General features: G+C 43.6%; 2 protein-coding genes across 2 annotated transcripts; one reads left to right on the plus strand and one right to left on the minus strand.

Moving 5' to 3' along the window:
• The first annotated feature begins 20742 nt into the window (after positions 1–20742).
• Positions 20743–23054, plus strand: LOC123055041 (G-type lectin S-receptor-like serine/threonine-protein kinase At1g11410). The gene is made up of 6 exons (XM_044478943.1): positions 20743–20993; positions 21146–21342; positions 21412–21622; positions 21712–21949; positions 22252–22402; positions 22511–23054. The coding sequence occupies exons 1-6, from the start codon at positions 20942–20944 to the stop codon at positions 22796–22798; spliced, it is 1137 nt and encodes a 378-aa protein (XP_044334878.1). The 5' UTR covers positions 20743–20941; the 3' UTR covers positions 22799–23054.
• Positions 23055–24340: 1286 nt separating this feature from the next.
• On the minus strand, positions 24341–26526 carry LOC123055042 (exocyst complex component EXO70A1). The gene is made up of 2 exons (XM_044478945.1): positions 26217–26526; positions 24341–25422 (listed from the first exon to the last, which is right to left on the minus strand). The coding sequence occupies exons 1-2, from the start codon at positions 26439–26441 to the stop codon at positions 24583–24585; spliced, it is 1065 nt and encodes a 354-aa protein (XP_044334880.1). The 5' UTR covers positions 26442–26526; the 3' UTR covers positions 24341–24582.
• Positions 26527–27496: the final 970 nt, after the last annotated feature.

A 27496-nucleotide genomic window follows, 5' to 3' on the forward strand; every position in this document is an offset into this window, starting at 1 on the left:
GTAAATAAAAATGAAAGAAATAGAAAAAGGAGAAAGGAAAAAATAAAATGTAAAGAAAAATAGATGAGAAAGGGGAAAAAGAGACAGGCTTAGCAGTAGCGTGTTTTGTGAAACGCGCTATAGCTAACTTAGCTATAGCGCGTTTCCCCTAACCAGCGGTTTTCCCTCCACCCGGCCACCACTTCTCCCCCAAATCCCTCGCCCCCACTTCGCTGCCGTATCCCCAATTCGCCGTCGCCCCACTTCGCCGCCGTCTCCTGCCGACGTTGACGCCCCCGGAGCCACCAGAGCCGCGTGTCGTCGACGCCACCAGAGCCGCCCCCAACGCCACCGGAGCCGCGCGGCCTCATCAACGCCATCGGAGCCGCCCTCGATGCCCCTGCCTCCCTCGCCGCCACCGGAGACGCCCCTGCCTCCCTCGCCACCACCGGAGCCATCGTCTGTAAGCACCCCTCCTCTCTCTCTCTCTGATGCATAGCACAAACATTGGACATACTAACTAGCTAGGTTAACTAGTTTAATTAGGTTAATTTTCTAGGTTAGTGCAAAAATGTAGTTAGGGCTTTCACAGAGAACTAGTTAGGTTAACTAGTTTAATTAGGTTAATTATCTAGGTTAGGAAAAAATTTATTTAGGGCTTTGATAGAGAACTAGCTAGGTTAACTACTTTAATTAGGTTAATTATATAGGTAAACTAGGTTAACAAGCTAGGTTAACTAACTAGCTAGGTTAATTTGGTTCGTTAGGTTAACAAGCTAGGTTAACTAGGTTAGAGGAAAAATTTATTTTCGACCACTATTTTTCTAGGAAAAGAATTTAGGCAAGTTTTATTTTAAAGATGATCCCTTCCTAGACTTTTATTGTTGATTATATCTTTTCATTGAAGTGGTCATGTTATATCTTTTCATTGAAGTGGTTCGATTGTGCGCAAGTGGCCTTTTGTTGTTTCCAAGGAATGAAGCTGAGTGGCCTATGTTTGCCGGAATGTTGATTCATTTTTGTTCCGGCAAATTTCAGGTTCTTGATTTGTCCACTTTTTAGCAAAGGTCATGCCGAAATTTTCCATGAATTTCGGCATGACTTGTGCTACAAACTAGGACATATCGAGTGCCCGGGATTTGCCGCACCGGGAAGGAGTCAATGTTCCTGCAAAACATAGGCCTTTTTTATGTCATTATTCATTTTATTAGGTCTAGAATTAATTGACTAGATTTAATCGTAGGAAACATGGCTAGCAACGATGAAGGACAGGGTTCTGGTATCGCGACGACGTCTACCTGGCGGCAGACGAATTTTTGAGCCTTGCCGACGATCACCCGATGTTGTTGCTGGGCCCACCGGTCGTATTGGGGACTGAGACTGACACGCAGATCGGTGCTGAGACTGAGACCGGCGCTGCCTCGGGGAGCGGAGCCGGTGTAGAACCTAAAGCAAAGAGGCAAAGGCTTCCTAACAAACTCAGGACTACTAGACTGGTGGTCACGGAGGTGGACGACGGAAATTTTGAGCCAAACGCGCCCGAGGAAGCACGCGCGTGCAACGGCAATCAAATAGGCTGCATCGTATGGACAACCGACAACCGCCAACATCAACGATGAGAAACTATAGAAGATAGATAATATGAGGCCCTCCCTCCTAAAGAAGCTGCACCAGATATTCTTGTTCCCGGGCCGGAATGAAAAGGATTATAAAGATACAGATAAGGACCCGACAATGAAGAAGATAAACAAACATGCCATGACCAAGTTTAGCGATGCGTTGGCCGCCTAGAAAACAAGGGTGAAAGCAAGGATCATCGACAAAAAGGAACCCTACTCCGAGATTGTAAAGGATAATCCGACAATCACGGCAGAGCACTTTGAAATATTCAAGGCGGCTTGCGAGGCCGAAGCTGCCAAAAAAAGTCGAAGTACATGAAGGGGCTTCAACACAGGAACATTGGGTGCCACCACCTCGGAAGCCGTGGTTACGACGGGAAGAGGTCCATATGGGCCAAGGAGGACACGGAAGCCGCGAGTCTGGGCATCCCAGACCCCTTGGCCGAGTTCACCATCCCGCAGGAGCGTGACGTCCTCAGGGCCCGGCACCATTGGGACCCAGTGAAGAAGGTTTTCGAGACGAACACGGTCACGACGGAGTTCATGAGACTGCTGGTAATTTTAGTTTCTGATCAATTCGACTACACGTTAGTCATATTTGTAAACGATCCTTGTGCCTTTTGCAGAGAGAGCAGCACAAGATTGCGGCCGAAAGCGACTTGCCGTCTGAGGCGTTGGCGAGGCCCAAGTGGGACACTCCATTCAATCGGGCGTTGAACATACTGAAACGACTCCTGATGGAGACTCGACCGTCGTATGGACGCGTGCACGGTGTCAGAGACGGCGCCACGTGGAAGAAGTACTACCGTGAGACCACGGAGGAGAGAAAGGAAAGACGGAGGTTAACTGAAGAGAACATCGACAAGAAGGTTGAGTAGAAATCATCTCAGACAGTCGCAACAGCGGTAGCTGCCGCAAAACAGGTGGTTGTAGATATGTCTACTTCCTTGGTTCCGGCCGTTTTCAATTGGACCAGGCAAAATCCAGAAAAAATGCAGCGGACTTTCCCATTGCTGACTTATTGGGGAGCAGCTCGACTAGCATTGCACCAGCACCTGCAGCTGCACCTGCTCCCGCACCGGCTCCCGCACCTGCTCCCATACCTGCTCCGGCACCGGACGTGCTCGGCGGTGCTTCGTCTTTGGCTGAGCTCGACGCCCTCACGGTATCTGTCACACCGGCCCCCTTCAATAAATGTATAATCTCCCATTTTCCTTGCCTTTCAGATGTCTCACGTTTTTCTTTGCAGGCCAACGAAACCCCGTGCACCATATTGTACACCATCGGCGACCAGAAGGTGGACGTGGGGAAGGCGACGATATTGAAGCCGAAGGAACCATTGTTCCACAGCCGGCCGATCCCCCCGAACGTCTTCAAGGTTTCCGTGGCCAGTGTCAAACCGGGCCACGAGAATTTGCCTCCTCTGGTACTAGTGGGGGATGACGACGAGACCCCGCGGCGGCTTGGTAATTGTAGCAATGGGTGGGTCCTGTTGTGGCCAAAGAGTCTGCTTCGTCTGGAGGTGGCCGGGAGCACGCCCACGAGCACGTAGTTAGGTATGAACATCACCACCTCACCTACCCAATTAGCGTCGCCTGTCGTGCTGGGTGATAGCGGAGGGGGCGAGGAAAAGGCTCCATTAGTCACTGGTGACGTCACCATAGATGAGGATGAGGATGACGATGGCACTCAACAGTATGTCTATACTGGCGCCTACTTAGGGTTTGAGCGTCATGAGTCGGTGGCTGAATTGCCGTCTCCGGAGGCTGAACGTATTATGGACGACCTTCCGGTAGTAAAGAAGTCTAGGAAGAGATCGAGGAAAGGCAAAAAAGCTGATCTATGATCCAGCCGCCTCAGCAGCCTCAGGTTCAAGACCGTATAGATATCCCCGGTGCGGATAAATGGCATATCCCCGGTCAGCCAATCCTACCTGCAGCAGCCCTAGGGGCTAGATTCGGCGATCTAAGGAGACTTCATGACGATGTGTTGCGGATAGAGAAAGGCCTCATCGCCTCGAAAGATCCAGGATACCCACTCTACGTGGTTAATGTTCCGCGGCAATTATCGTACATCGACACATTCCCCGCGGAGAAGTTCTTCCTTCGATTCGATTACATATTCGACATGTTTCACGTGAAGAAGCTGGATTTTATGTTTGTCCGCCTTTATGCCTTGCACATGAACTACATCATCGGGGTTGAGCAGATACCTCATATCTGTGTCGCTGACCCGTACTTCATGCACGAGGGCTTCTTGGGAGTCTGCGCAAAGCACCGTGAATAAGCGAGGGAATACATCGTCAATTTCATGCTCGCCAATAAGGACAAGGAGGCGATTCTCGTGCCTTATCATCCCCTGTAAGTCATCCACGCGGATATCCTTCCTTCGATTTCAATCATTCATTTGCACGATGGGGGCTAATTAATTTGAGGTGTACTTATTTTGTGCAGCGCCGGGCGCGCCGTCCTCATCATCCTCTACCCCCGATACTCCCACGCTCTTTACTTGGACTCGTCGAAGAACATTAACAAAAAGGATTACACCCACATCAAGGATGTTCTCGACAATGCTATGTTTTACTACGACGCACGGGGTGGAGAGGTCAAGAACAAGAAGAGAAGGGACGGCAGGCCCACCTTCAGCCATAAGACCGACTTCTGCTGCATCCAGCAACCGAGTGATTCTCTTAATGATGGATTCTATGTCCTACACCACATGCTGGAGTACAGACGGGATCACCAGAACCTTCGCATGTCACCTACATCCGGCGATGCCCATATTCTGCAATGGGCAAAGAACGTAGGAGATATCGAGGATCATCAACTTCGAGCTGAGTTCTATCACATCTAGCGCGAACTTGCCCAAATCATCATGAAGGAGGTTGTCGGAAAAACAGGGATGTTCTACGAAGAAGGACAAATGTCGCGGGAAGACGTCCAAACACGGGTAGCCGCTCAGCGTCTCGACCTGAAGCCTTTCACTAGGCTCGGGGACTATCTCCCTGACTTGGATGGATGGCACGACATGGTGGAGTGATTGTCGATATATGACAATGTGTCCGTTTAGTCCATACTTTCTGTATGATGAAACTTTGAGTTATGCATGACGAAACTTTATTTGTGATGTAATTAAACCGTCCTCCTCGACTAGCGACGATCACTCTAGTTAGGGCATTTTGGGTACTATCAACTTTGTTATTTATGCTTATGATATTTTTCTTCTATTTTTGCCAAGTCTGTCTCTTTCTATTGCTCAACTATGTATGTTGCATATCATCGACTCATGTGACGATGCAGGTGCATAGATCATCGATGGCGAAGAAGTGCTACGCCAGGAGTATATATACGACAAGTGGCCGGAGTGTCAGGCCTAGGTGTACCGGTTTTCGGTTTTCGAGCGACAGGCAGTAGTTAGTTTAGGTTCACGCTAATGCGAGAGAGGGATACAAACTCATGTACTGCATAGTTCCGCTCTCACTCAAAGTGATAGCTCTTCTCGCATATATCATTGTTTAGATGGATAACGATGTAGTTGCAAGTAATCGAGACTTGTATCGCTATTTTCGAGATGATGAGATGATGACATGATTTGATGAGACTATTTGTATGTATATGCTATGATTACATTTGTATGTGTATGATATGGTAAAGATTATTGTATAAAGCCTATTCAAATACAAAACAAATATGTAGAAAAAACTAATAAAACTAGCAGTAGCGAGGGGAACAAAGTAAGCAGTAGCGCTGCCTTACCAGTAGCGCTTCTTGCTAAAAAGCGCTGCAGATATTTGCAGCAGCGCTCTTCACTAAAGCGCGCTACTGCTAGCCATGTATAGCAGTAGCGTGGGATGACAGGCGCTACTGCTACACATTAGCTGTAGTGCCTTATCAGTAGCGCGTCGTCCCGCGCTACAGATACGTCTCCAACGTATCTATAATTTTTGATTGTTACATGCTATTATATTATCTGTTTTAGATGTTTAATGGGCTTTACTAAGCACTTTTATATGATTTTTGGGACTAACCTATTAACCTAGAGCCCAGTGCCAGTTTGTTTTTTTGCCTATTTTAGTGTTTCGCAGAAAAGGAATATCAAACGGAGTCCAAATGGAATGAAACCAGTTATTTTTGGAATGGAAGCAATCCAGGAGACTTGGAGTGCACGTCAGGGAATCAACGAGGAGAGCACGAGGCAGGGGGCGCGCCCTCCACCCTCGTGGGCCCCTCGTGGCTCCCCTGACCGACTTCTTTCGCCTATATATGTCCATATACCCTAAAAACATCGAGGAATAGAATAGATCGGGAGTTCCGCCACCGCAAGCCTCTGTAGCCACCAAAAACCAATCGGGACCCTGTTCCGGCATCCTGCCGGAGGGGGGATCCCTCACCGGTGGCCATCTTCATCATCCCGGCGCTCTCCATGACGAGGAGGGAGTAGTTCACCCTCGGGGCTGAGGGTATGTACCAGTAGCTATGTGTTTGATATCTCTCTCTCGTGTTCTTGAGGTGGTACGATCTTGATGTATCGCGAGTTTTGCTATTATAGTTGGATCTTATGATGTTTCTCCCCCTCTACTCTCTTGTAATGGATTGAGTTTTCCCTTTGAAGATATCTTAGCGGATTGAGTCTTTAAGGATTTGAGAACACTTGATGTATGTCTTGCCGTGCTTATCTGTGGTGACAATGGGATATCACATGATCCACTTGATGTATGTTTTGGTGATCAACTTGCGGGTTCCGCCCATGAACCTATGCATAGGGGTTGGCACACGTTTTCGTCTTGACTCTTTGGTAGAAACTTTGGGGCACTCTTTGAAGTACTTTGTGTTGGATTGAATAGATGAATCTGAGATTGTGTGATGCATATCGTATAATCATACCCACGGATACTTGAGGTGACATTGGGGTATCTAGGTGACATTAGGGTTTTGGTTGATTTGTGTCTTAAGGTGTTATTCTAGTACGAACTTTATGATAGATCGAACGGATAGAATAGCTTCGTGTTATTTTACTACGGACTCTTGAATAGATCGATCAGAAAGGATAACTTTGAGGTGGTTTCGTACCCTACCATAATCTCTTTGTTTGTTCTCCGCTATTAGTGACTTTGGAGTGACTCTTTGTTGCATGTTGAGGGATAGTCATATGATCCAATTATGTTATTATTGTTGAGAGAACTTGCACTAGTGAAAGTATGTACCCTAGGCCTTGTTTCAACGCATTGCAATACCGTTTGTTCTCACTTTTATCATTAGTTACCTTGCTGTTTTTATATTTTCAGATTACAAAAACCTATATCTATCATCTATATTGCACTTGTATCACCATCTCTTCGCCGAACTAGTGCACCTATACAATTTACCATTGTATTGGGTGTGTTGGGGACACAAGAGACTCTTTGTTATTTGGTTGCAGGGTTTCTTGAGAGAGACTTTCTTCATCCTACACCTCCCACGGATTGATAAACCTTAGGTCATCCACTTGAGGGAAATTTGCTACTGTCCTACAAACCTCTGCACTTGGAGGCCCAACAACGTCTACAAGGAGAAGGTTGCGTAGTAGACATCAAGCTCTTTTCTGGCGCCGTTGCCGGGGAGGTGAGTGCTTGAAGGTATATATTTATATCTTGCAATCGAATCTTTTTGTTTCTTGTTTTAGCACTAGTTTAGTCTATAAAAGAAAACTAAAAAATGGAATTGAGTTTGTCTCATATGCTTCATCTTTTTAATATCTTTCGTGAGTATGATTGAAAGGAAAATTGTGCCAAAGTGTTAGAAGAAGAATGCATTAAAATGTTTGGCACTAAATCTTTGAATGATGAGCATGATTGCAATGTTGTTAGTATGAACTCCTTGAATATCCATGGTACTAATGATGATTGCACTAGTCATGATGAAAATGTTTCCTGTAAGCATGTCGATTTCTGTGGAGTGCATAGAGTTTGCAAATACATACCAAAAAGGGAAGATAGATTTTGTAAGAGGCACATGCACTTAGAAACTAAATGGTTGGAAGAGAGGCTAAATGTTAGTGCTGAAAATTTAAAATATCTTAACCATACTTGTGAACTTTGCAATGAACATGGTCATTTAAATATCAAATGCAAATTGTTTCATGATCGAATCGTGTCCAAAATTTGTGATGACTTGATTTCCCTTGCACATCATAATGAACTTAGTCTGCTTTTGGGTTATGAAGAATTGAAACGTCAAACTAAGTTTATTCCAGAATATAACCTCCAGAAATTCCTCGATATTGATCTAGAAGAAATTTATATGTATTGTGCGGTGAATTGCATTGAAAATCCTTATATTGCCAATTACATAAAGAAAATAAAACAAATAGAAGATGAAGAGAATACTAACGAAAGGGAAGAGACTTCCCAATATTCTCCTATTATTTCTTATGATGAATCAGGTAACGAGGAGGAGCCTTCTATTCAAGCAATCTCATCAATAAGGAGCTCCAAAAAGAGGATTGAACCTACACATGATGTGAAGAAGAAAAAGAAAATACGGAGAAGCAAAGGTAGAAAGGTATCTCTCCCAAATGATGTTGCTCCTATTACTCATCGTGATGATGCTAATTGCTATACTATTAGTGCTATCCATACTATTAATGATGAGAGTGATTATGCTTATGATATGAAAAGGCCCAAGCTTGGGATGCTATGTTTGATGAAGATGATGTTTTTGAGAATATATTTGCTGCAATTAATGTTTGTCCCAAGCTTGGGGATGATATGTTTAATGAAGATGATATTTTTAGCCTCCCAAGTTTTGATGAGCAAATTTATTATGATGATAGCATGCCTCCTACTAATGATGATTATTGTGATGATACTTATGCTATAAAAAGTAGAGATGATTATATTTATAAAACTTGGCATGATTATGATTACCCTTTTTCTGAACATCACTCTTTTAATGTGGAAACAATTTATAGTATTCGAGTTTCTTATGATACTCCCACTATTCCGAATGAGAAGAATTTTGCTTATGTGGAGAGTAGTAAAAATTCTATACTTGTAGATCATGAAAAGAATGCTTTAGGTGCTGGTTATATTGTTGAATTCATTCATGATGCTACTGAAATTTTTTATGAGAAAGGAACATATGCTTGTAGGAATTGCAATAATATCAAGTTTCCTCTCTATGTGTTTAAAGTTTCAAAGCTATGCTTGTTTTGCCTTCCTATGCTAGTTGATTATTGTTACCATAAGTTGTTTGCTCACAAAATCCCTATGCATAGGAAGTGGGTTAGACTTAAATGTGCTAGTAATATTCTTCATGATGCTCTCTTTATGTTTCAATTCTTATGTCCTATGTGAGCATCATTGAAATCATCATGCCTAGCTAGGGGCGTTAAACGTTTGCGCTTGTTGGGAGGCAACCCAATTTTATTTTAGTTTCTTGCTTTTTGGTTCTATTTAGGAATAAATAATCCATCTCGCTTCTGTTTAGATGTGGTTTTGTGTTTTAGTTAGTGTTTGTGCCAAGTAGAACCTTTGGGAAGACTTGGGTGAAGTCTTTATGATCTTGCTGTAAAAAACAAAAACTTTAGCGCTCACGATATTAGCTAAAACTTTTTACTGGAGAGTGCTATTTAGTTGATTCTTTTTGCAGATGATTACTAGATAAATTCCTCAGGTGCACCAATTTATTTTAGAATTTTTTGAGTTACAGAAGTATTCGAATGGTACAGATTACTACAGACTGTTCTGTTTTTTGACAGATTCTGTTTTCTATGTGTTGTTTGCTTATTTTGATGAATCTATGAGTAGTATCGGAGGGTATGAACCATAGATAAGTTGGAATACAGTAGATATTACACCAATATGAATTTAGAATGAGTTCACAACAGTACCTAAGTGGTGATTTATTTTCTTATACTAACAGAGCTTACGAGTTTTCTGTTAAGTTTTGTGTTGTGAAGTTTTCAAGTTTTGGGTAAAGATTCGATTGACTATGGAATAAGGAGTGGCAAGAGCCTAAGCTTGGGGATGCACAAGGCAACCCAAGGTAATATTCAAGGACAACCAAGAGCCTAAGCTTGGGGATGCCCCGGAAGGCATCCCCTCATTCGTCTTCGTTCATCGGTAACTTTACTTGGAGCTATATTTTTATTCACCACATGATATGTGTTTTGCTTGGAGCGTCATTTTCTTTTCTTTTGTTTTGCTTTCTGTTTGAATAAAATACCAAGATCTGAAATTCTTAAATGTTAGAGAGTCTTCACATAGGTGTATAATTATTCGACTACTCATTGATCTTCACTTATATCTTTCGGAGTAGTTTGTCATTTGCTCTAGTGCTTCACTTATATCCTTTTAGAGCACGGCGGTGGCTTTATTTTGAAGAAATATATGAACTCTCGTGCTTCACTTATATTATTTTGAGAGTCTTTAGAACAGCATGGTAATTTGCTTTGGTTATGAATTTAGTCCTAATATGATGGGCATGCAAGATGGGTATATAAAAACTTTCATATAAAGTGCATTGAATACTATGAGAAGTTTGATACTTGATGATTGTTTTGAGATATGAAGATGGTGATATTAGAGTCATGCGAGTGGAGTAGTTTTGAATTTGAGAAATACTTGTGTTAAAGTTTGTGATTCCCGTAGCATGCACGTATGGTGAACCGTTATGTGATAAAGTCAGAGCATGATTTATTTATTGATTGTCCTCCTTATGAGTGGCGGTCGGGGACGAGCGGTGGTCTTTTCCTACCAATCTATCCCCCTAGATGCGCGTAGTACCTTGTTTCAATAACTAATAGATTTTTGCAATAAGTATGTGAGTTCTTTATGACTAATGTTGAGTCCATGGATTATACGCACTCTCACCCTTCCACCATTGCTAGCCCCTCTAATACCGCGCACTTTTCGCCGGTATCATACACCCACCATATACCTTCCTCAAAACAGCCACCATACCTACCTATCATGGCATTTCCATAGCCATTCCGAGATATATTGACATGCAACTTACCACCGTTTCGTTTACTATGACACGCTCCATCATTGTCATATTGCTTCGCATGATCATGTAGTTGACATCGTATTTGTGGCGAAGCCACCGTTCATAATTCTTTCATACATGTCACTCTTGATTCATTGCATATCCCGGTACACCGCCGGAGGCATTCATATAGAGTCATATTTTGTTCTAAGAATCGAGTTGTAATTCTTGAGTTGTAAGTAAATAAAAGTGTGATGATCATCATTATTAAAGCATTGTCCCAAGTGAGGAAAGGATGATGGAGACTATGATTCCCCCATAAGTCGGGATGAGACTCCGGACTAAATAAAAAAAGAAGAAGAGGCCATAAAAAAATGGGAAAGGCCCAAATAAAAAAATATGAGAGAAAAAGAGAGAAGGGACAATGTTACTATCCTTTTACCACACTTGTGCTTCAAAGTAGCACCATGATCTTCATGATAGAGAGTCTCCTATGATATCACTTTCATATACTAGTGGGAAATTTTCATTATAGAACTTGGCTTGTATATTCCAATGATGGGCTTCCTCAAAATGCCCTAGGTCTTCGTGAGCAAGCGAGTTGGATGCACACCCACTTAGTTTCTTTTGTTGAGCTTTCATATACTTATAGCTCTAGTGCATCCGTTGCATGGCAATCCCTACTCACTCACATTGATATCTATTAATGGGCATCTCCATAGCCCGTTGATACGCCTAGATGATGTGAGACTATCTTCTCCTTTTTGTCTTCTCCACAACCACCATTCTATTCCACATATAGTGCTATGTCCATGGCTCACGCTCATGTATTGCGTGAAGATTGAAAAAGTTTGAGAACATCAAAAGTATGAAACAATTGCTTGGCTTGTCATCGGGGTTGTGCATGATTTAAATACTTTGTGTGGTGAAGATAGAGCATAGCCAGACTATATGATTTTGTAGGGATAACTTTCTTTGGCCATGTTATTTTGAGAAGACATAATTGCTTAGTTAGTATGCTTGAAGTATTATTATTTTATGTCAATATTAAACTTTTGTCTTGAATCTTTCGGATCTGAATATTCATACCACAATTAAGAGAATTACATTGAAATTATGCCAAGTAGCATTCCACATCAAAAATTCTGTTTTTATCATTTACCTACTCGAGGACGAGCAAGACTTAAGCTTGGGGATGCTTGATACGTCTCCAACGTATCTATAATTTTTGATTGTTCCATGCTATTATATTATCTGTTTTGGATGTTTAATGGGCTTTACTAAGAACTTTTATATGATTTTTGGGACTAACCTATTAACCTAGAGCCCAGTGCCAGTTTCTGTTTTTTGCCTATTTTAGTGTTTCGCAGAAAAGGAATATCAAACGGAGTCCAAACGGAATGAAACCTTCGGGAGAGTTATTTTTGGAATGGAAGCAATCCAGGAGACTTGGAGTGCACGTCAGGGAATCAACGAGGAGAGCACGAGGCAGGGGGGTGCGCCCTCCACCCTCGTGGGCCCCTCGTGGCTCCCCTAGCCGACTTCTTTCGCCTATATATGTCCATATACCCTAAAAACATCGAGGAATAGAATAGATCGGGAGTTCCGCCCCTGCAAGCCTCTGTAGCCACCAAAAACCAATCGGGGCCATGTTCCGGCACCCTGCCGGAGGGGGGATCCCTCACCGGTGGCCATCTTCATCATCCCGACGCTCTCCATGACGAGGAGGGAGTAGTTCACCCTCGGGGCTGAGGGTAAGTACCAGTAGCTATGTGTTTGATCTCTCTCTCTCTCTCTCTCGTGTTCTTGAGGTGGTACGATCTTGATGTATCGCGAGCTTTGCTATTATAGTTGGATCTTATGATGTTTCTCCCCCTCTACTCTCTTGTAATGGATTGAGTTTTCCCTTTGAAGATATCTTATCGGATTGAGTCTTTAAGGATTTGAGAACACTTGATGTATGTCTTGCCGTGCTTATCTGTGGTGACAATGGGATATCACGTGATCCACTTGATGTATGTTTTGGTGATCAACTTGCGGGTTCCGCCCATGAACCTATGCATAGGGGTTGGCACACGTTTTCGTCTTGACTCTCCGGTAGAAACTTTGGGGCACTCTTTGAAGTACTTTGTGTTGGATTGAATAGATGAATCTGAGATTGTGTGATGCATATCGTATAATCATACCCACGGATACTTGAGGTGACATTGGAGTATCTAGGTGACATTAGGGTTTTGGTTGATTTGTGTCTTAAGGTGTTATTCTAGTACGAACTTTATGATAGATCGAACGGAAAGAATAGCTTCGTGTTATTTTACTACGGACTCTTGAATAGATCGATCAGAAAGGATAACTTTGAGGTGGTTTCGTACCCTACCATAATCTCTTCGTTTGTTCTCCGCTATTAGTGACTTTGGAGTGACTCTTTGTTGCATGTTGAGGGATAGTTATATGATCCAATTATGTTATTATTGTTGAGAGAACTTGCACTAGTGAAAGTATGAACCCTAGGCCTTGTTTCAACGCATTGCAATACCGTTTGTGCTCACTTTTATCATTAGTTACCTTGCTATTTTTATATTTTCATATTACAAAAACCTATATCTATCATCTATATTGCACTTGTATCACCATCTCTTCGCCAAACTAGTGCACCTATACAATTTACCATTGTATTGGGTGTGTTGGGGACACAAGAGACTCTTTGTTATTTGGTTGCAGGGTTGCTTGAGAGAGACCATCTTCATCCTACGCCTCCCACGGATTGATAAACCTTAGGTCATCGACTTGAGGGAAATTTGCTACTGCCCTACAAACCTCTGCATTTGGAGGCCCAACAACGTCTACAAGGAGAAGGTTGCGTACTAGACATCCGCTACTGATAGGCAAAATACCCGCGCTACTTCTAGGGTTTTCCCTAGTAGTGACCATTGATGCTTATACTGCATGTATGGTGTTCTTGATCTGTAATCCAGTGGTGTGGTGAAGCTGGCCACTCCTGCACAATGCCATTTTCCTGCCATGTCCTACTATGAACAATGCCTATTATTGTAATGCTATTTTAAACCGTGTCTCTTTATTTGACACTAAGAAATGATATGAATGGACAACACTGATGCTCATAAGCGCAAAACATGTTATCTGTCTGCTTGTTTCTCTTTCAGGGTGACATCACTGATGCCAGGAAGAACTGCCACAATGATAGTGAGACGAACCCATTGCTTGTCCCTCTAACAAATATTACAGGGAAGAAGGAAACACATATTGGGATAGAGATACAACCTCAAAGTCATGTCTTGATATAGTGTCAGAGTTACTCGCTAATAGTAGTGACATAAGCTCGATGAAGTCGCTGCATGAATCTGTTCGACTTCTTCAGTCTCAAATTCAAGAAGAAAGACATGATTCAGCTCAAATTCTACTTGAACTCCAATCTCTATGGAAGATTAACCATAAGTACATGACGTCTATTGATGTTATGCAGCTAGAGTTGGAGGATATAAGCGTCAAACAAGTGCAGTCTCATCAGCTTGCTCAGCTGCTTGCGCTGCAACTCCTGGGAAGGGCTAACCTTTCTTGAACTATGCTGAAGTGTTGTCGATTCTGTATTTATTTTGTCGGGATGTTCATTTGCACTGGTGGCGATCTTTGATGCCCATTGTATGTAATCTGTTGTCTGGTTGTGCTTTATTATCACTTGTAGCGATCTTTGATGCCCAGTGGATGTAATACGTCGTAATATCTTTGTTGTATAGTCTAGGTTTATTCTTAGTCACAATGTTGTAATTTATTTAATGTAAATGTTGCCGTCGCTCTCTGGAAAAAGCCGTAAGCTTCGACGGAGGCCAACAGGACAAAACTTTGGTATATACATAAAAATTACGATACTCAAACGGGCTGGCCCGCAATGCCGTACATATTAGCCGAAATGTGAGCCCACAATCATCTCGGGCCATTAGTAGGCCTAAACGTAAACTTGCCCACTAGTAGTTTCGGGTCTTTAACATGACGAGTAAACTACGGGCCTTGGTTGGGCCAGAAAAAATCATGAGCTTTTAACAGACTAAAGTAGATTGGGACTGAATTGTGGCGAACAATTTGCGGGCCGACAGCAGGCCAAAACATACGTATGCCCATGATTGGCCCAACTACATATGAGCCGTTAACATGTCAAAATTTATCTTGGGCCTTGGTTAGCCCAATAACATTCTGGGCTATAAGTAGGTGGATGCAAATCAGACCATAATTAGGCCCAACTATGTCACAAGCCTTTAACAGACCGATAGTCAGGTTGGGCTGAAATTTATCCATGAAGACTACGGATCGTTAAGAGGCCAAAAGTCACTTCGCACCAGAAATAGGCACAGATCCAGCACGAGCCATTAAATGGCCGAAAGTGTAACCGGGTCGACAAAATCCCATATGCACCAAGGCCGCTGACAGGCCGAAACGAATATAAGACCGAACTGTTAAATGGGCCTTTAACAGGCCAAAATACAAACCGGGCCTTCGATGGGCCAAAAAGTACAATGGCTTGTTAATGGGACGGATGTGATATGGATTGTAAGTCAGCCCAAAACAGGTCAGATTGTTAACAGACATGATCTGATATGGGCCGTAATTTGGCTCAAAACATGGCAGGCTGTTAATGGGCCGGCCTACTAGTGTCAGAAAAAATCTTGTTGGTTGTTGGCTGGGCTGGCCCATTTAGGTAAATGGGCCACATTTGGGCCGTGCCACGTGTCGAAGTGTCATGGGCGCGTCTTGTCCATTGGATGAATGACATCTGTTGCAACGCTGAGCTAACACGTGGATGCGCTGGCGAATGAGAAATTTACACATGGAAAATCGCCATTGGTCCTGGGTGTTAACGGGTTATCGGATCCAAAACCGGACCCGATAGCTTAACGGTGATCCGTTACGGTGGAAGCCTCGTGTTGGTTACCCTTGACGAAAACACTTCCATGACGCGGCATTTATCATCATGGAAGTGGACACTTCCGTGATGATAATTTCAGTATTGTCATGGAACACTTCTACGACAGCACATGTATGAGTATCTTGATTATTTCATAAAATCGTCATGGATGTACATGCAAGATAGAAAATGTAACCTACTATGACAAACGCGTATCACCACGGAAGTGTTTTTTTGTAGTGTGCCTTGGATAAACCCGATGTAACTAACATGGTGTTAACCAAATCTGTTAGAGTACGAATTTTCCGTTCAACAACCTCGTTTGACTTTGACTAGGGTGAATATGGAGGCGTCCTCTCATGAATAATACCATGTTCCGCATAAAATAAATCGAATTAGAAAAGTTCTCTCCACCACGATCAGACTGAAGTCGTTTTATTTTACTTTCAAGTTGGTTCACAACTTCTGCCTTATAGATTTTAATGTAGTGTAGAGCCTCATCTTTGGTGTTTAGAAAATACATGTAGCAGAATCTAATGAAATTATCAATCAACGTCATAAAATATTTCTTTCCACCTTTAGTCAACACACCATTCATCTCGGACATATCTAAATGTATGAGCTCTAGTGGTGCCAAGTGTCTCTCCTTCGCAAGCTTGTGAGGCTGACAAGGTTGCTTTGCTTGCACACACCAATGGCACTTAGAGCCTTTGGCTAAAGTGAAACTCGAGATGAGATCCATCTTAGCTAGCCGTGTCATACAGCCGAAATTAATGCGACAAAGACTTGAATGGCAAACCTCAGATTCGTTCACATTAGCATAAATTTGGTTCGCGACTTTATTATAGAAACCACAAGGGAAAGGCGAAACAAACCACCGCAATCATATCCTTTTCCAACAAATAGTCCATATCAAGATACGGCTACTTTATTGGACTCAAATACTAACTTAAACCCTTTGTTACATAGAAGAGGGCCACTAACGAGATTCTTCTTGATGGCGGGGACATTCTGTACAATCTTTTTCGAAGTAAACTTTAGATCTATCGTGCCAACCAGGGGCGGAGCCAGGATTTGAACATGAGGGGGGCGAAGAAGAATTTTTTTTCCACTTAACCACACAAGAGATAAAAATTGGCCTAAAATAAGAGGGGTTCAATGCACGGTCTAATGCTACCTTTTCCACTTCACTCTACTTCGTCGCAAGTGTGAGCACACAACAATGGCAAACAAATGCAGTGTCGCGCTAAAAGGTGCAGCTTTGCACAAGCGATAAGATGTCACAGAAAAACAAGTCTGGGCAACACATTGATATAAACCACATAGAAATGTATATTTGGCATTATAAAACTTCACTTCACTTAATAAATTTAGATCCATGACTATGAAGCTCATCAAAGAATTTGATAATCTAATTGGAAGAACTTTCCCTCAAACAATCTTTTCATATAGCAACAATTAATGTAAAGGTTCAAAGAAAGTGATCTCTCATTATAAGAAAGAACGCATGCAGTAAATTTATCAATTTTCTTGTATGAAAGTGAACCAATTAATTAGATGAGTAGGGTGCAGCCGGCAGTCCGTCAACAAAAGTGTAAAGTAGATGATACCTTTAGATTTGAGTGTTTGAAGAATAAATACCATGATCAACAGACTCGGATGCAGTCGACATTGCGGCAGGATTAGCAGAGGCAGGGGCAACGGCGCCCATGGCTACGGCACCATCGTCGCATCGCGGTGGTGCTCTTATCTGGTGTCTGGTGACTGGCATCATGACGAGTGGTGGCCTCGAATACCGGCGGCGGCGACATGGAGTCGATCTAGACAAACTGTAGACGCACGCTAGGTTTCTTCGTGCAAGTTACAGTTCACAGCTGAATGACCAATCAATGTGGGGGCATGGGCTCTTTTTGGGCTTCGGCACGTACACAGAAGACAACTGAGTTTGGGCCTTACTAGTATAATTGTTAGTTAACCTATATAGGGGGGCCGATCGTGTGGGGGGGAGGGGTCTAGCCCTTGCTCGCCCCCTCCCCTGTCTCCGCCCCTGGTGCCAACACCATGAACAGAAGCATGCGAGCCATTTCCCATTAGGACGGAGCAGTCTCGTGTGACCTGGTAAGAGGAGAACATAGACATATCAGCATACACAGAAATATATGCACCTATGTCAACCCACGAATCAGTGGATTGACAAATTGAAAGTACGGTAAACAGATTACCATACCCAGATGCCCCATCATTGTTGCTCATAGTCACATTGATAGACTTGGAGTCCTGTACTGGCTTCTTTTACTTGTTTGGGCACTTGTTTGCCCAATGTTTCTCTTAACCACAAGTAAAGCAACCATCTCTCTTTTTGTCTTTCTTCATACCCTTCTTCTTGAAAGTGGTATTCTGCTGGATAGTGTTCTTTCCCTTGAACTTGTGGAAATTCTTCTGCACTACATTGGCACTAGAAGAACCCTCTGCCCCTTTCATATGTGAGTCCTTTGCTCTCAAGTTCTGCTCACCACTTAGATGGCCGATGACATCCTCAACAGAGAATTCAGGTCTCAAGTGCTTGAGGGGAAGTAGCAAAGTTCCTCCATCCAGGAGGGAGTTTTGCAATAATGTAAAACGTGACAAACTTGTCCAGTAACTCACACTTCAGGAGCTCCAGCTCCTTAGCATGCACTGTAGCTCATGAGCCAGGTCCAATACAGAAGGGTTATCAACCATCCTGTAATCATGGAACTACTCCATGGCATACAGTTTGTTTTCGGCATCGGTTCGCCGAACTTAACTTCGAGCGCATCCCACAAGTATTTGGCAACCCACATATGAATATATGCGTCAACCAACTTATCTCCAATTACACTCAGAACTGCTCCTACAAAGATGGTGGTTGCCTCTCTAAACGCCTTCTCCTGATCAGGGGCAATTGTTTCAGCGGGAAGCACACCACCAATCCAGAACACGTTCATCACTGTCAGCCACAAGGTGGTCCTTGTCTGCCAATGCTTAAAATGCGTTCTAGTAAAATTTTCTGGTTTCAGAGTAGCGGCAAAGCCTTGAATCAAAAAGTATCTAAAATAAGATTTTTGGATTTTTGATAATATCAGCACATTTTCTATTAGACTAGTCCACGAGTTAACAGTAAGCATGGAAAATTCGGTATGCAACTCATACTGATACCTAAGCATGTGAGCACATACAGTACATAGAACCAAAACATCTATGTACAGCACATATACGACTAGCACATGAATGAGCAAATAGGGGATGAACGAATCATACCCTTCGGTTGGCCAAGCCAACACAGCGGCGGCGGTAGCAGCCTCAGCATCGTCAGTGGCCTTCTTCTTGGCGGCGGCGTCATCGACCAGGGTGTCGATGCAGGGGAAGTAGTGGAACCAGAGGAGGACGAAGACAGGGCCAAATTGGGAGCACTCGCGTCAAGACGCTCCCCAAAAACCTTATTGCTGTTCTCCCGAGCAGGATCTCGAACGACAGGTTTCCGGAGGCACCTGCTCTCCCGACCAACCGTGCACGCGGTCGTCGGGGTGGATCGCCAGAAGCAGCACAGTGGGAGAAACAGTAGATGACGGTTAGGGTTGTGCAAGAGGGAGTGAGCGACCTGGGTCACTCCACTGGCCGGTGCCTTCTTATATAGTCCGTCGGATAGGGAGTCATGGGCCTGGGCTTAGGCCCATGACCGAGTCGACGCACCCCGGGAAGGGAGTCGTCTTTCCCGGAGAAGGGTCACACACCCGTGAAGGGAGTCGACGCATCCCAGGAACGCAAACAGCCCACGGTCCAACGTCTCGGATAGTGGCGCATCTGTTAACGACTCATTAATTAATCTCGGATTAATTAACCGTTCTTGACCGGTAAAAATAAGCTTTGGCTCGGCTCATTCCTGTAACCTGCGGCGCGCGCGTGTCGTGGTGAGGCGTGCGGCGGAGGAGGAGAAAAGCGCGTGTATAACTCCTCTTCCCAAGCTCCCAATGACATGTGGTAGAGCAGCCCTTATAAAGAGATCTCACTCTTCTTACAATAGCAATATAGTACGAAACTTCTCACCACTTGACATGCACCTAAATGGGCCTTAGAGATTAACCAGGGATTGTTGTCTTATATGGGCCTAAGCCCATCTATAATCCAACATTATTTTGTTATGATCCATTGGCAACTATGGTTTCTTATTTATGTGAGGTTACTAAAAAACATTATAGACATGTTACTTAATATACGAGTTACACATTTTTAGCCATATATTATTGCCATTTTTTTAGGGGATACATTACTGCTACTTGTTTGTATTGACCCCAGCGATGTATTATCCTGGCTTCGCCCATGTCGAGAAAGCTTCAGCGAGACGGGTGATACCCTCAGTATAAGGGAGACATAGCGTTTGAACTCGTCTCGGGCTGCCCTCGCCCACCCGGGTCATCCTACACTAGGCCATACACTAGACCATGCCCGATGCCCGCTGTGCTAGGTCGAGGGGAGGTGATGGTGGGCAACGGGCAGCACCGAGGCCTCCTGTCTGGCGACGAGTATCTCGCCAGCGATGAACGGGAGGAATCCGCCGCGTGTAACCGCGACCACTCGCCAGCTCGATGAGCCGAACCCCCACCGTAGAGATCTCCCTCCCGCAGTCTGTCAATGTTCGATAAGTAGGTAAGTCCGAATGCTCACATCCCCCCCCCCCCCCCCCCCCCCCCTCCCGCAGTCTCGTAAGTGGTATCAGTAATAAGGCAATTTCGTTGCGGCATATCAAGGGTGACAAGAATGCTAGTAGGCTTATTTAGTCCTTAGACGTGGGATTTATGTAGGCCGTAGGATCTTTTTTTAATACTGCGTTGGCAGGGTCTCGAACTCAAGACCTCTTGGCTCGGATACCGTATTGAATTTATGCTCCAGCTAGTTGCTTCAAAAGTCCTAACTGGTGGAGAGAGAGGGGCAATATATTTCGACAGCTACAAGATATACAGATTTGCACGTTTGACTGGAGTGATCCAGGACTAATCGTTTGCAGTTAATTTTGTATGCCTTTGTCCCCGTCGAATCATCTTCTTAACCAACCAGTGCCATTCAACCCTCTCTTATTACGTGTATAAGTACATCTTCAGAAACCGCGTGTTTGCAGGTGGCATGGGCAGGCAGTTTATCCTGCAGTAATTAAATCGTGATGCCATAGACAAGTGCGGCGCTCACCCGAGAAGTTGGACCAGATGGGAGGTGTCAAGCAAGCAAAGTCTATCATGTCCATGGTCATGTAGAGCTGACAGTTTTTTAATCATCACGCCACCCACATCTAGTTGACTAACTGCTTCTGATGAGAAAATAGGTGCATTGTCAACGCCTTGGCTCGCAAAACTGCGCAATTTCCTCCCTGACTTGTATCCCACTATGCGAGCTATAAAGACCAGACTGATCAGATCGTAGAGGGTACAGGCTTCCCGATTAGTATCATGGTTTTCTGCGTAGTTGGATGCGTGTCGAGGTTCATCATCAAGAAAATAGGTGACTCAATGGGCTCTAACTTCATTCTTGCATGTTTCTGAATGATTTTCGTTTACATGCTACTCTTCTTTTTCTCCTGATCAACAGTTGACAGTTCGATTTGCATAAATAGCTATCAGTTGTTTCACATCAATCTTTTGGCCGAATTGCAGGCACAAGGAGACTACAAGGGAGGCCACAAAGGGCCATTGAAGAAGCTAAACCATTTGCAGACGAAAACGCATTCGGAAGCAATTCACTGAAAGGAGCAGTTCTGAGCTCACCTTTGATTGAGTTCAGCACAGTTCTTTCAGCAACAAACAATTTCAACGACAAGCTTGGCGCTGGTGGATTTGGTCCAGTTTACAAGGTAGAGCAATTCAAACTTCTGCATCTCTTGTTTCAGCAATGTCATCGAGCTCTGATTTCATACTTTCAGGGGAGACTACCAGATGGCCAGGAAATCGCTATCAAGAGGCTGTCGAACAGCTCCAGTCAGGGATCAGAAGAGTTCAAGAACGAGGTGACTGTTCTGTCCAAACTGCAGCACCGAAACTTGGTTAGGCTTTTTGGTTGCTGTGTTCATGGAGAAGAGAAGATGCTGGTGTATGAATACATGCCTAACAACAGCCTTGACTCTTTCATCTTTGGTAAGCTAAATTTATCAGATGAACGGTGTGAATCTGATAGCAGTGAGCCTGTAACTGAACTTGTCTGCTTGATGGCAATTTTTTATCAGATGAAACTAAGAGATCAGTGTTGGGTTGGAAATTGCGGTACAATATCATTCAGGGGATAGGGAAAAGGTTACTGTACCTTCATCAGGATTCCACGCTGAGAATTATCCATAGGGACCTGAAAGCGAGCAATGTTCTGCTTGATGATGATTTCATCCCCAAGATATCTGACTTCGGCATGGCGAGAATTTTCGGTGAATATCAACGTCAAGCCCTTACTCACCGAATCGTTGGAACCTAGTAAGGCTGCTTTTTCCCTTTTGTTCACTCACTACAAGTTTCTGAAGCAGATTTTCACTCGGTACAAAATACAAATGGATAGGCCTCACAAAAGAATAAACTGAACAGAGAAGTCTATAATATAAGCCGAATTGTCATAACCTGCTTCTCAAAATTGGATCAGTATTTGTCACTTGCACAATTCATGGCCTGCACATCTTGTTTATATTTTTTAAAATTAAATTAGCCTCACTAGTTGACAAACGGCGGTACACGAAATTCCCTGGCTGCAGGCTAATGTTTTAAAATCTTTGGAAATGCAGTGGCTATATCGCCCCAGAGTACGCGATGGAGGGCAAATTCTCAGAGAAATCCGACGTCTTCAGTTTCGGCGTGTTGATCCTGGAGATCGTGTGTGGCCGTAGGAACAGCTCCCTCATTGATCACGAATGGTCAATGAACCTCGTGGGCCACGTAAGACATACGACACTGTCTTCTCCAGTCTCCCATTTTGCTGTCAAAACAACATACTACTAATAATCATCATGCATTCCATCATTCTTGCTTGGCTCCAAATTTCAGGCATGGACGCTGTGGCAGGAAGGCAGACCCTCAGAGCTCATCGACGCGCTGATGGGCACCACATACTCTAAGGACGAGGTCTGGAGGTGCATCCAGGTGGGTCTCCTGTGCGTGCAGGAGCTGCCGGGCGACAGGCCGGCCATGCCTCTCGTGCTCAGGATGCTGTGTGGCGACGTCGGAGTTCCCGCTCCGAAGCGTGCCGCGTTCTTCGTCGGAAGAGCTCCTGCCGACGACAAGGATACCGAATCAGGGAACCACTTGACCTATACTGAATTGGAAGGCAGGTAGACAGATTTCGGAGTGCGCCCTTGGCTCAAGTTGCTGATGTTTGTGCCTGTGCATATATACTACCAAAGATGGTGTTTCAATGTGACTGTTCTATTGCTCTTCCTGTTACCTGTAGTGCTTTTCAAAACTTATTGCTACCGCTTCTGTTTTCGGTATGAATCTACTTGTAATTTGTGAGCAGTATGTATATTTGGGATACTGATTGTATATAGTTATGTAAATGATTGGAATAATTTTATTTTTGTGTTTCGTTGTTTTTGTTGCTGTATATTCTGTTGTTCTGTAGGATAAACTGTGATGTTTGGGCGAGCAGACCATGTTGGGCCGGTGTGAGCTGCGGCATTGGAATGATAATAGGCATGAAAGTAAGGAATGAAGGAGCCTGCAAACAAGCACATGAGTGCTCGGTGGTACAAAATTATATGCATGGAATGAGCTGATTAAACGTCAAATGTGCAACAAAGTGGCAGTCTGTGCAACTTGCGAGTTGATAACAGAACAGTGAAGGGTACCCAAATAATGCAATCATGTACTCCCTCCGTCCCAAAATAAGTGACGCGACTTTGTACTAGCTTTAGTACAAAGTTAGTACAAAGTTGAGTCACTTATTTTGGGACGGGGGGGAGTATTATTTAACCTATCTGAACTCAGGAAACCAGAAATCCAACACATGAGAGATCCAATTATAAAAGAGCAAAAGTGAGATGGCGGGGCGAGAAGGGAGAGATATGTGGAGTGCTTTATTCGCAGGTCCAGCTATTGGCCAATATCAACACAACATGGTTTATACAACAAAATCCTGATCCTCATGATGCCTCCGCGCAATATGTATGGGCACCACACCAGTATAGGCAGTTGTCTGTGTCTAGTGCTCTGAAATCTGAATCATTGATCAATATATAAGCACAAAATACATTACAGATGTACATGTACACTAGTACATGATTAATGAGGCCGAATAGGCCATACTCTGCTACATATGATTGACCATCCACCTCCATTTGTGTGTCTGCTACTTACCGCTGATCCTTGTTAACCTTCGAACAGGTCCAAAACATGATTCTCTATGTCGTCAGGAGTGTACTTTACGTACTTGCTTGGATTTTTCCCCAGATAGCAGCCATACCTTCCTAAATGTGTGCGATAAGCGCTAAGAACTTGCTGCAATATAATTAACCGTAAGTGTTGTCTAAGTTGAGGGTTGGGCACTTTCCATGTCGTTTGGACCCTGCTTATTTCTCCGAATATCGAATTGAAATTCTTCATGCTTTTTCTCATCCATTCAGAGACAAATCCTGGACTGAAATTCACAGAATATTTATACACACCGTGATCACTCAACTGAAGCAGAGCTCCAGTCCATGATGCTCGAAGGTAAGCTGTCGCATACTGTTCCACCCGTGTGACAAGCAGTTGGTGGTTGTCGTTCCCCATGGACATACTCAAATCGGGAGACCCTGAGCCTTTAAGCACATGCATTGCATTATTCATCAGGAAAATGTACCTCATGCGCTCGTCCTCGTAAGACTCAGCATTCTCCTCAACCTTCAGCTGCAAACGAGCGAGCAACATGAGCACATAACGTTCCCAGCGACTCTTAGTTCTCTTTGTGCTCTCCTCCTTCCCCTTCCCCTCATCGTCGTCCTCCACACGGGGTAATATATGATTGATAGTGTCATTGTACTCAACAAGTAGTTCAATAAAAATGATGACATGGCATGTCAATGGCAGGATATCTCCATCAAGTACTTTATGTTGGCATGGTTTAAGGTTAGAATATACATTCAGGAACTCCAGAAGGAGACTTGATGTTCTTCTCCAAGCTTATCGAGAAGCATACTGGCCTGCTCACTAATCACACCCTTGGCATCACCAGACAAGAGGACATTTATACTTGGTTGAAGCTTTACCAATTCCTCATGCATCTGTAGAAGTAGGGGTACTTTATGATATTGCTGGTCATTCACTTTGACATTGGTCATCATACTTCCAACTGCGAGCAATTGTCCAATACACCGCGTGATGGCTCCGGCAAAGCAATCCTCCTCCAGCTTACAATCACACCCGAAAATCTGAGCGCAAGCATGGCGTTCTTCAGGGAGGACTATGCTGACAACGACTCTGAGTGCTTGGATCCACATTTTCTGATTCTTCTCATACAGCTGCATGCTGCATGCACCGTTAGCAGTTGCTGCTGCTGGGTTATTTTGGCTCTTTTCCTCAATCTGAACACCGAGCAGAGAAAGGCATTGCATTAACATGTTGTGGCGTGTTTCTCCGTAAGCACGACACATGTTTGGTGCATGGCCCGCAAGGATCATAAGCTCAGCAATCTCCTTTAGCAAGATTGAAGCTTCAGGGTCAATCAGATACATGTGTACTTTCTCCATGCACACAGAAACTCTGCTATATCCAGTACCATATGTTCGGCTCTCATCACTAGTACTTGTGGAAAATGAGGAGATGCTGAGATCTTCCAAGTTGGGGATTGATGAATATGAGAAGGATCGCATAAAGGGGGCAATGCAGCCGTGCAGTGACTCTTGGAGACTGCCTGGGGGGTATAAATATGTGCCCGAACCAAGAACTTGGCGGAAGTCGCCCTCAAGGTGTACCATGGCATCCTGCAGGGGAACTAAGCGGTCAATTTAAGTATAACCTGCATAACTCGCACATGACCAAATTTTGCTGAATTAGTCTGATGATCTTCCATGGCATAGTTTTATCAGCAGCAAGATATAAGTGCGGTAGAATAGTTTCTAGGGAAATACTCAATTAGTGAGATTGTGGTATTGAAAAGAAATAGATGTGTTAGACCAATTATCTGACCGATTATATATATGTTGTCAAAGAAGTCAATATGAACATGAATTCGTCATATGTTCAAGTCATAATATCTGCTAGTAGCACTGGAAGTATTCAAATCAACCCTATAGATTGAAGAACATATAATGGAACAGAGAATTCCAGTTATGGAGATGCTTCAGTGTGCAGGGGCCTCTTGTGCACATCCAGTCCAATCCCGGTTGACATCTTCGAAAGCTCTTAAAATATCTGGAGTATAACATGGCATAGATGATATTGTCATCTAAGAAAATTTTCATTTTTTGACGAGCTATTTTTTATTTATATCTGAATCTTTTATGCTGTGCTCATGTGCTAGTATTGTTTTCCTCAGATTAACTTTCCCCGTCCCACAAATTCTTTTCAAGATTCATATGTTTGAGAGATGTCTCTCCATTCCTGTAATTTTCTCATACAACACAACATTTGCTGAAACCAAGAATACTACGCCCAATTCTGACAATTATGGAGTCAGATGTTTTCTTCTTCTTCAGAATCTATGTTCCAGATGTCTGATAATGATACGTACATAAATCTACTTCAACCAAAAGTGAGGCTGGACGGTTAACCTTACCTGTAAGGCGATTTCGGCGCGTCGGGCGTAGAGGCCGCCACCTGAGCGGAGGGAGATGAGGTCCTTGACCGCCACCGCAAGACCAGCCGAGTAGGAGACGCCGTGGCTGTCCTCGACGGCCGCGCCCCGAGATGCCCACCTCCTTACGGCCTCATCGGCGGCCTCCAGCCTCCGGAGGCCGAGGTCGGCAATGGAGTCGTCGGTTCCCGGCGGCTGCGACGCCATGTTGCCCGTCGCAGGTTAGTGCTTGCTGTGGCAGCGTTGCAGATCTCCGCCTGAGAGTCGAGACGCCATGTGAAGTAAGTCGCAAGAAGCGCGTGCACTAGTCAAAGTCAACGTCAACACGAGGAGAGACGTGGGCGGACTTTGCAGGCTTGCAGCGACAGCCAGTGGAACATTTTTCATTTGTGTGGAGGTTTTTTCTTTTTTTACTAGCAATGTGACCATGCGTTGCAACGGATCAAAAGTAGAATAATACTTGTTCACAAACTTAAAAAGAAAACACTTTAGTTTTGATATACACATATTACTAAAAATTGTTTCACTCAAAATATATTCCTCAGGCTGAGAATATGGTTAGTTTCAAGATACTAAAGATTTTCTGCAAATTTAAGCAGAAAAGTGGGTTATTGTTGCAAAAAAAGTCACAACTTATCTCATAGTTGTTAGATGCGAATCTAATGTTCAGAAATAATGGATGACAGGCGCACCATCATCATCAACTGAGTTTTTTTATAGGAGTAGAGATATTAAACCAATGCTCGGCCGGTTTCCAAATTACGCTAACCCCAACGCAGAAGTTTTCTAGTACATTACTCCCTTCGCTCCTTTTTACTTCGCGTATTAAATTTGTGTCAAGTCAAACTTTACAAAGTTTGGCCAAAATTATATTAAAGAAGTATCAACATCTACAGTACCAAATTTATATACTATGAAACTACATTTCATAGTGAATCTAACTATATTGGTTTAGCATTGTAAATGTTAATATTTTTTCTGTAAGTTTGGTCAAAGTAGAGGTACTTTGACTTCGGACAAAACTTATATATGGAATAAAAAGGACTGGAGGGAGTACAAAAGAATCAATGTAGGTGAGGTTTGAGAGCTCCCAGTAATCACTCTTAGATGTTTACCTTGCGATAAATACTTATTACTACTTCTTCCGTTCCTAAATATTAGTTTTTTTAGAGATTTTAATATGACTTTATACATAGCAAAATGAGTGAATTTACACTCTAAACTACGTCTATATACATCCGTATATAGTCCATGTTTAAATC

The sequence above is a fragment of the Triticum aestivum genome, chromosome 2D (assembly GCF_018294505.1).
Source record: "Triticum aestivum cultivar Chinese Spring chromosome 2D, IWGSC CS RefSeq v2.1, whole genome shotgun sequence".
In the NCBI taxonomy this organism is placed as follows: domain Eukaryota; kingdom Viridiplantae; phylum Streptophyta; class Magnoliopsida; order Poales; family Poaceae; genus Triticum; species Triticum aestivum.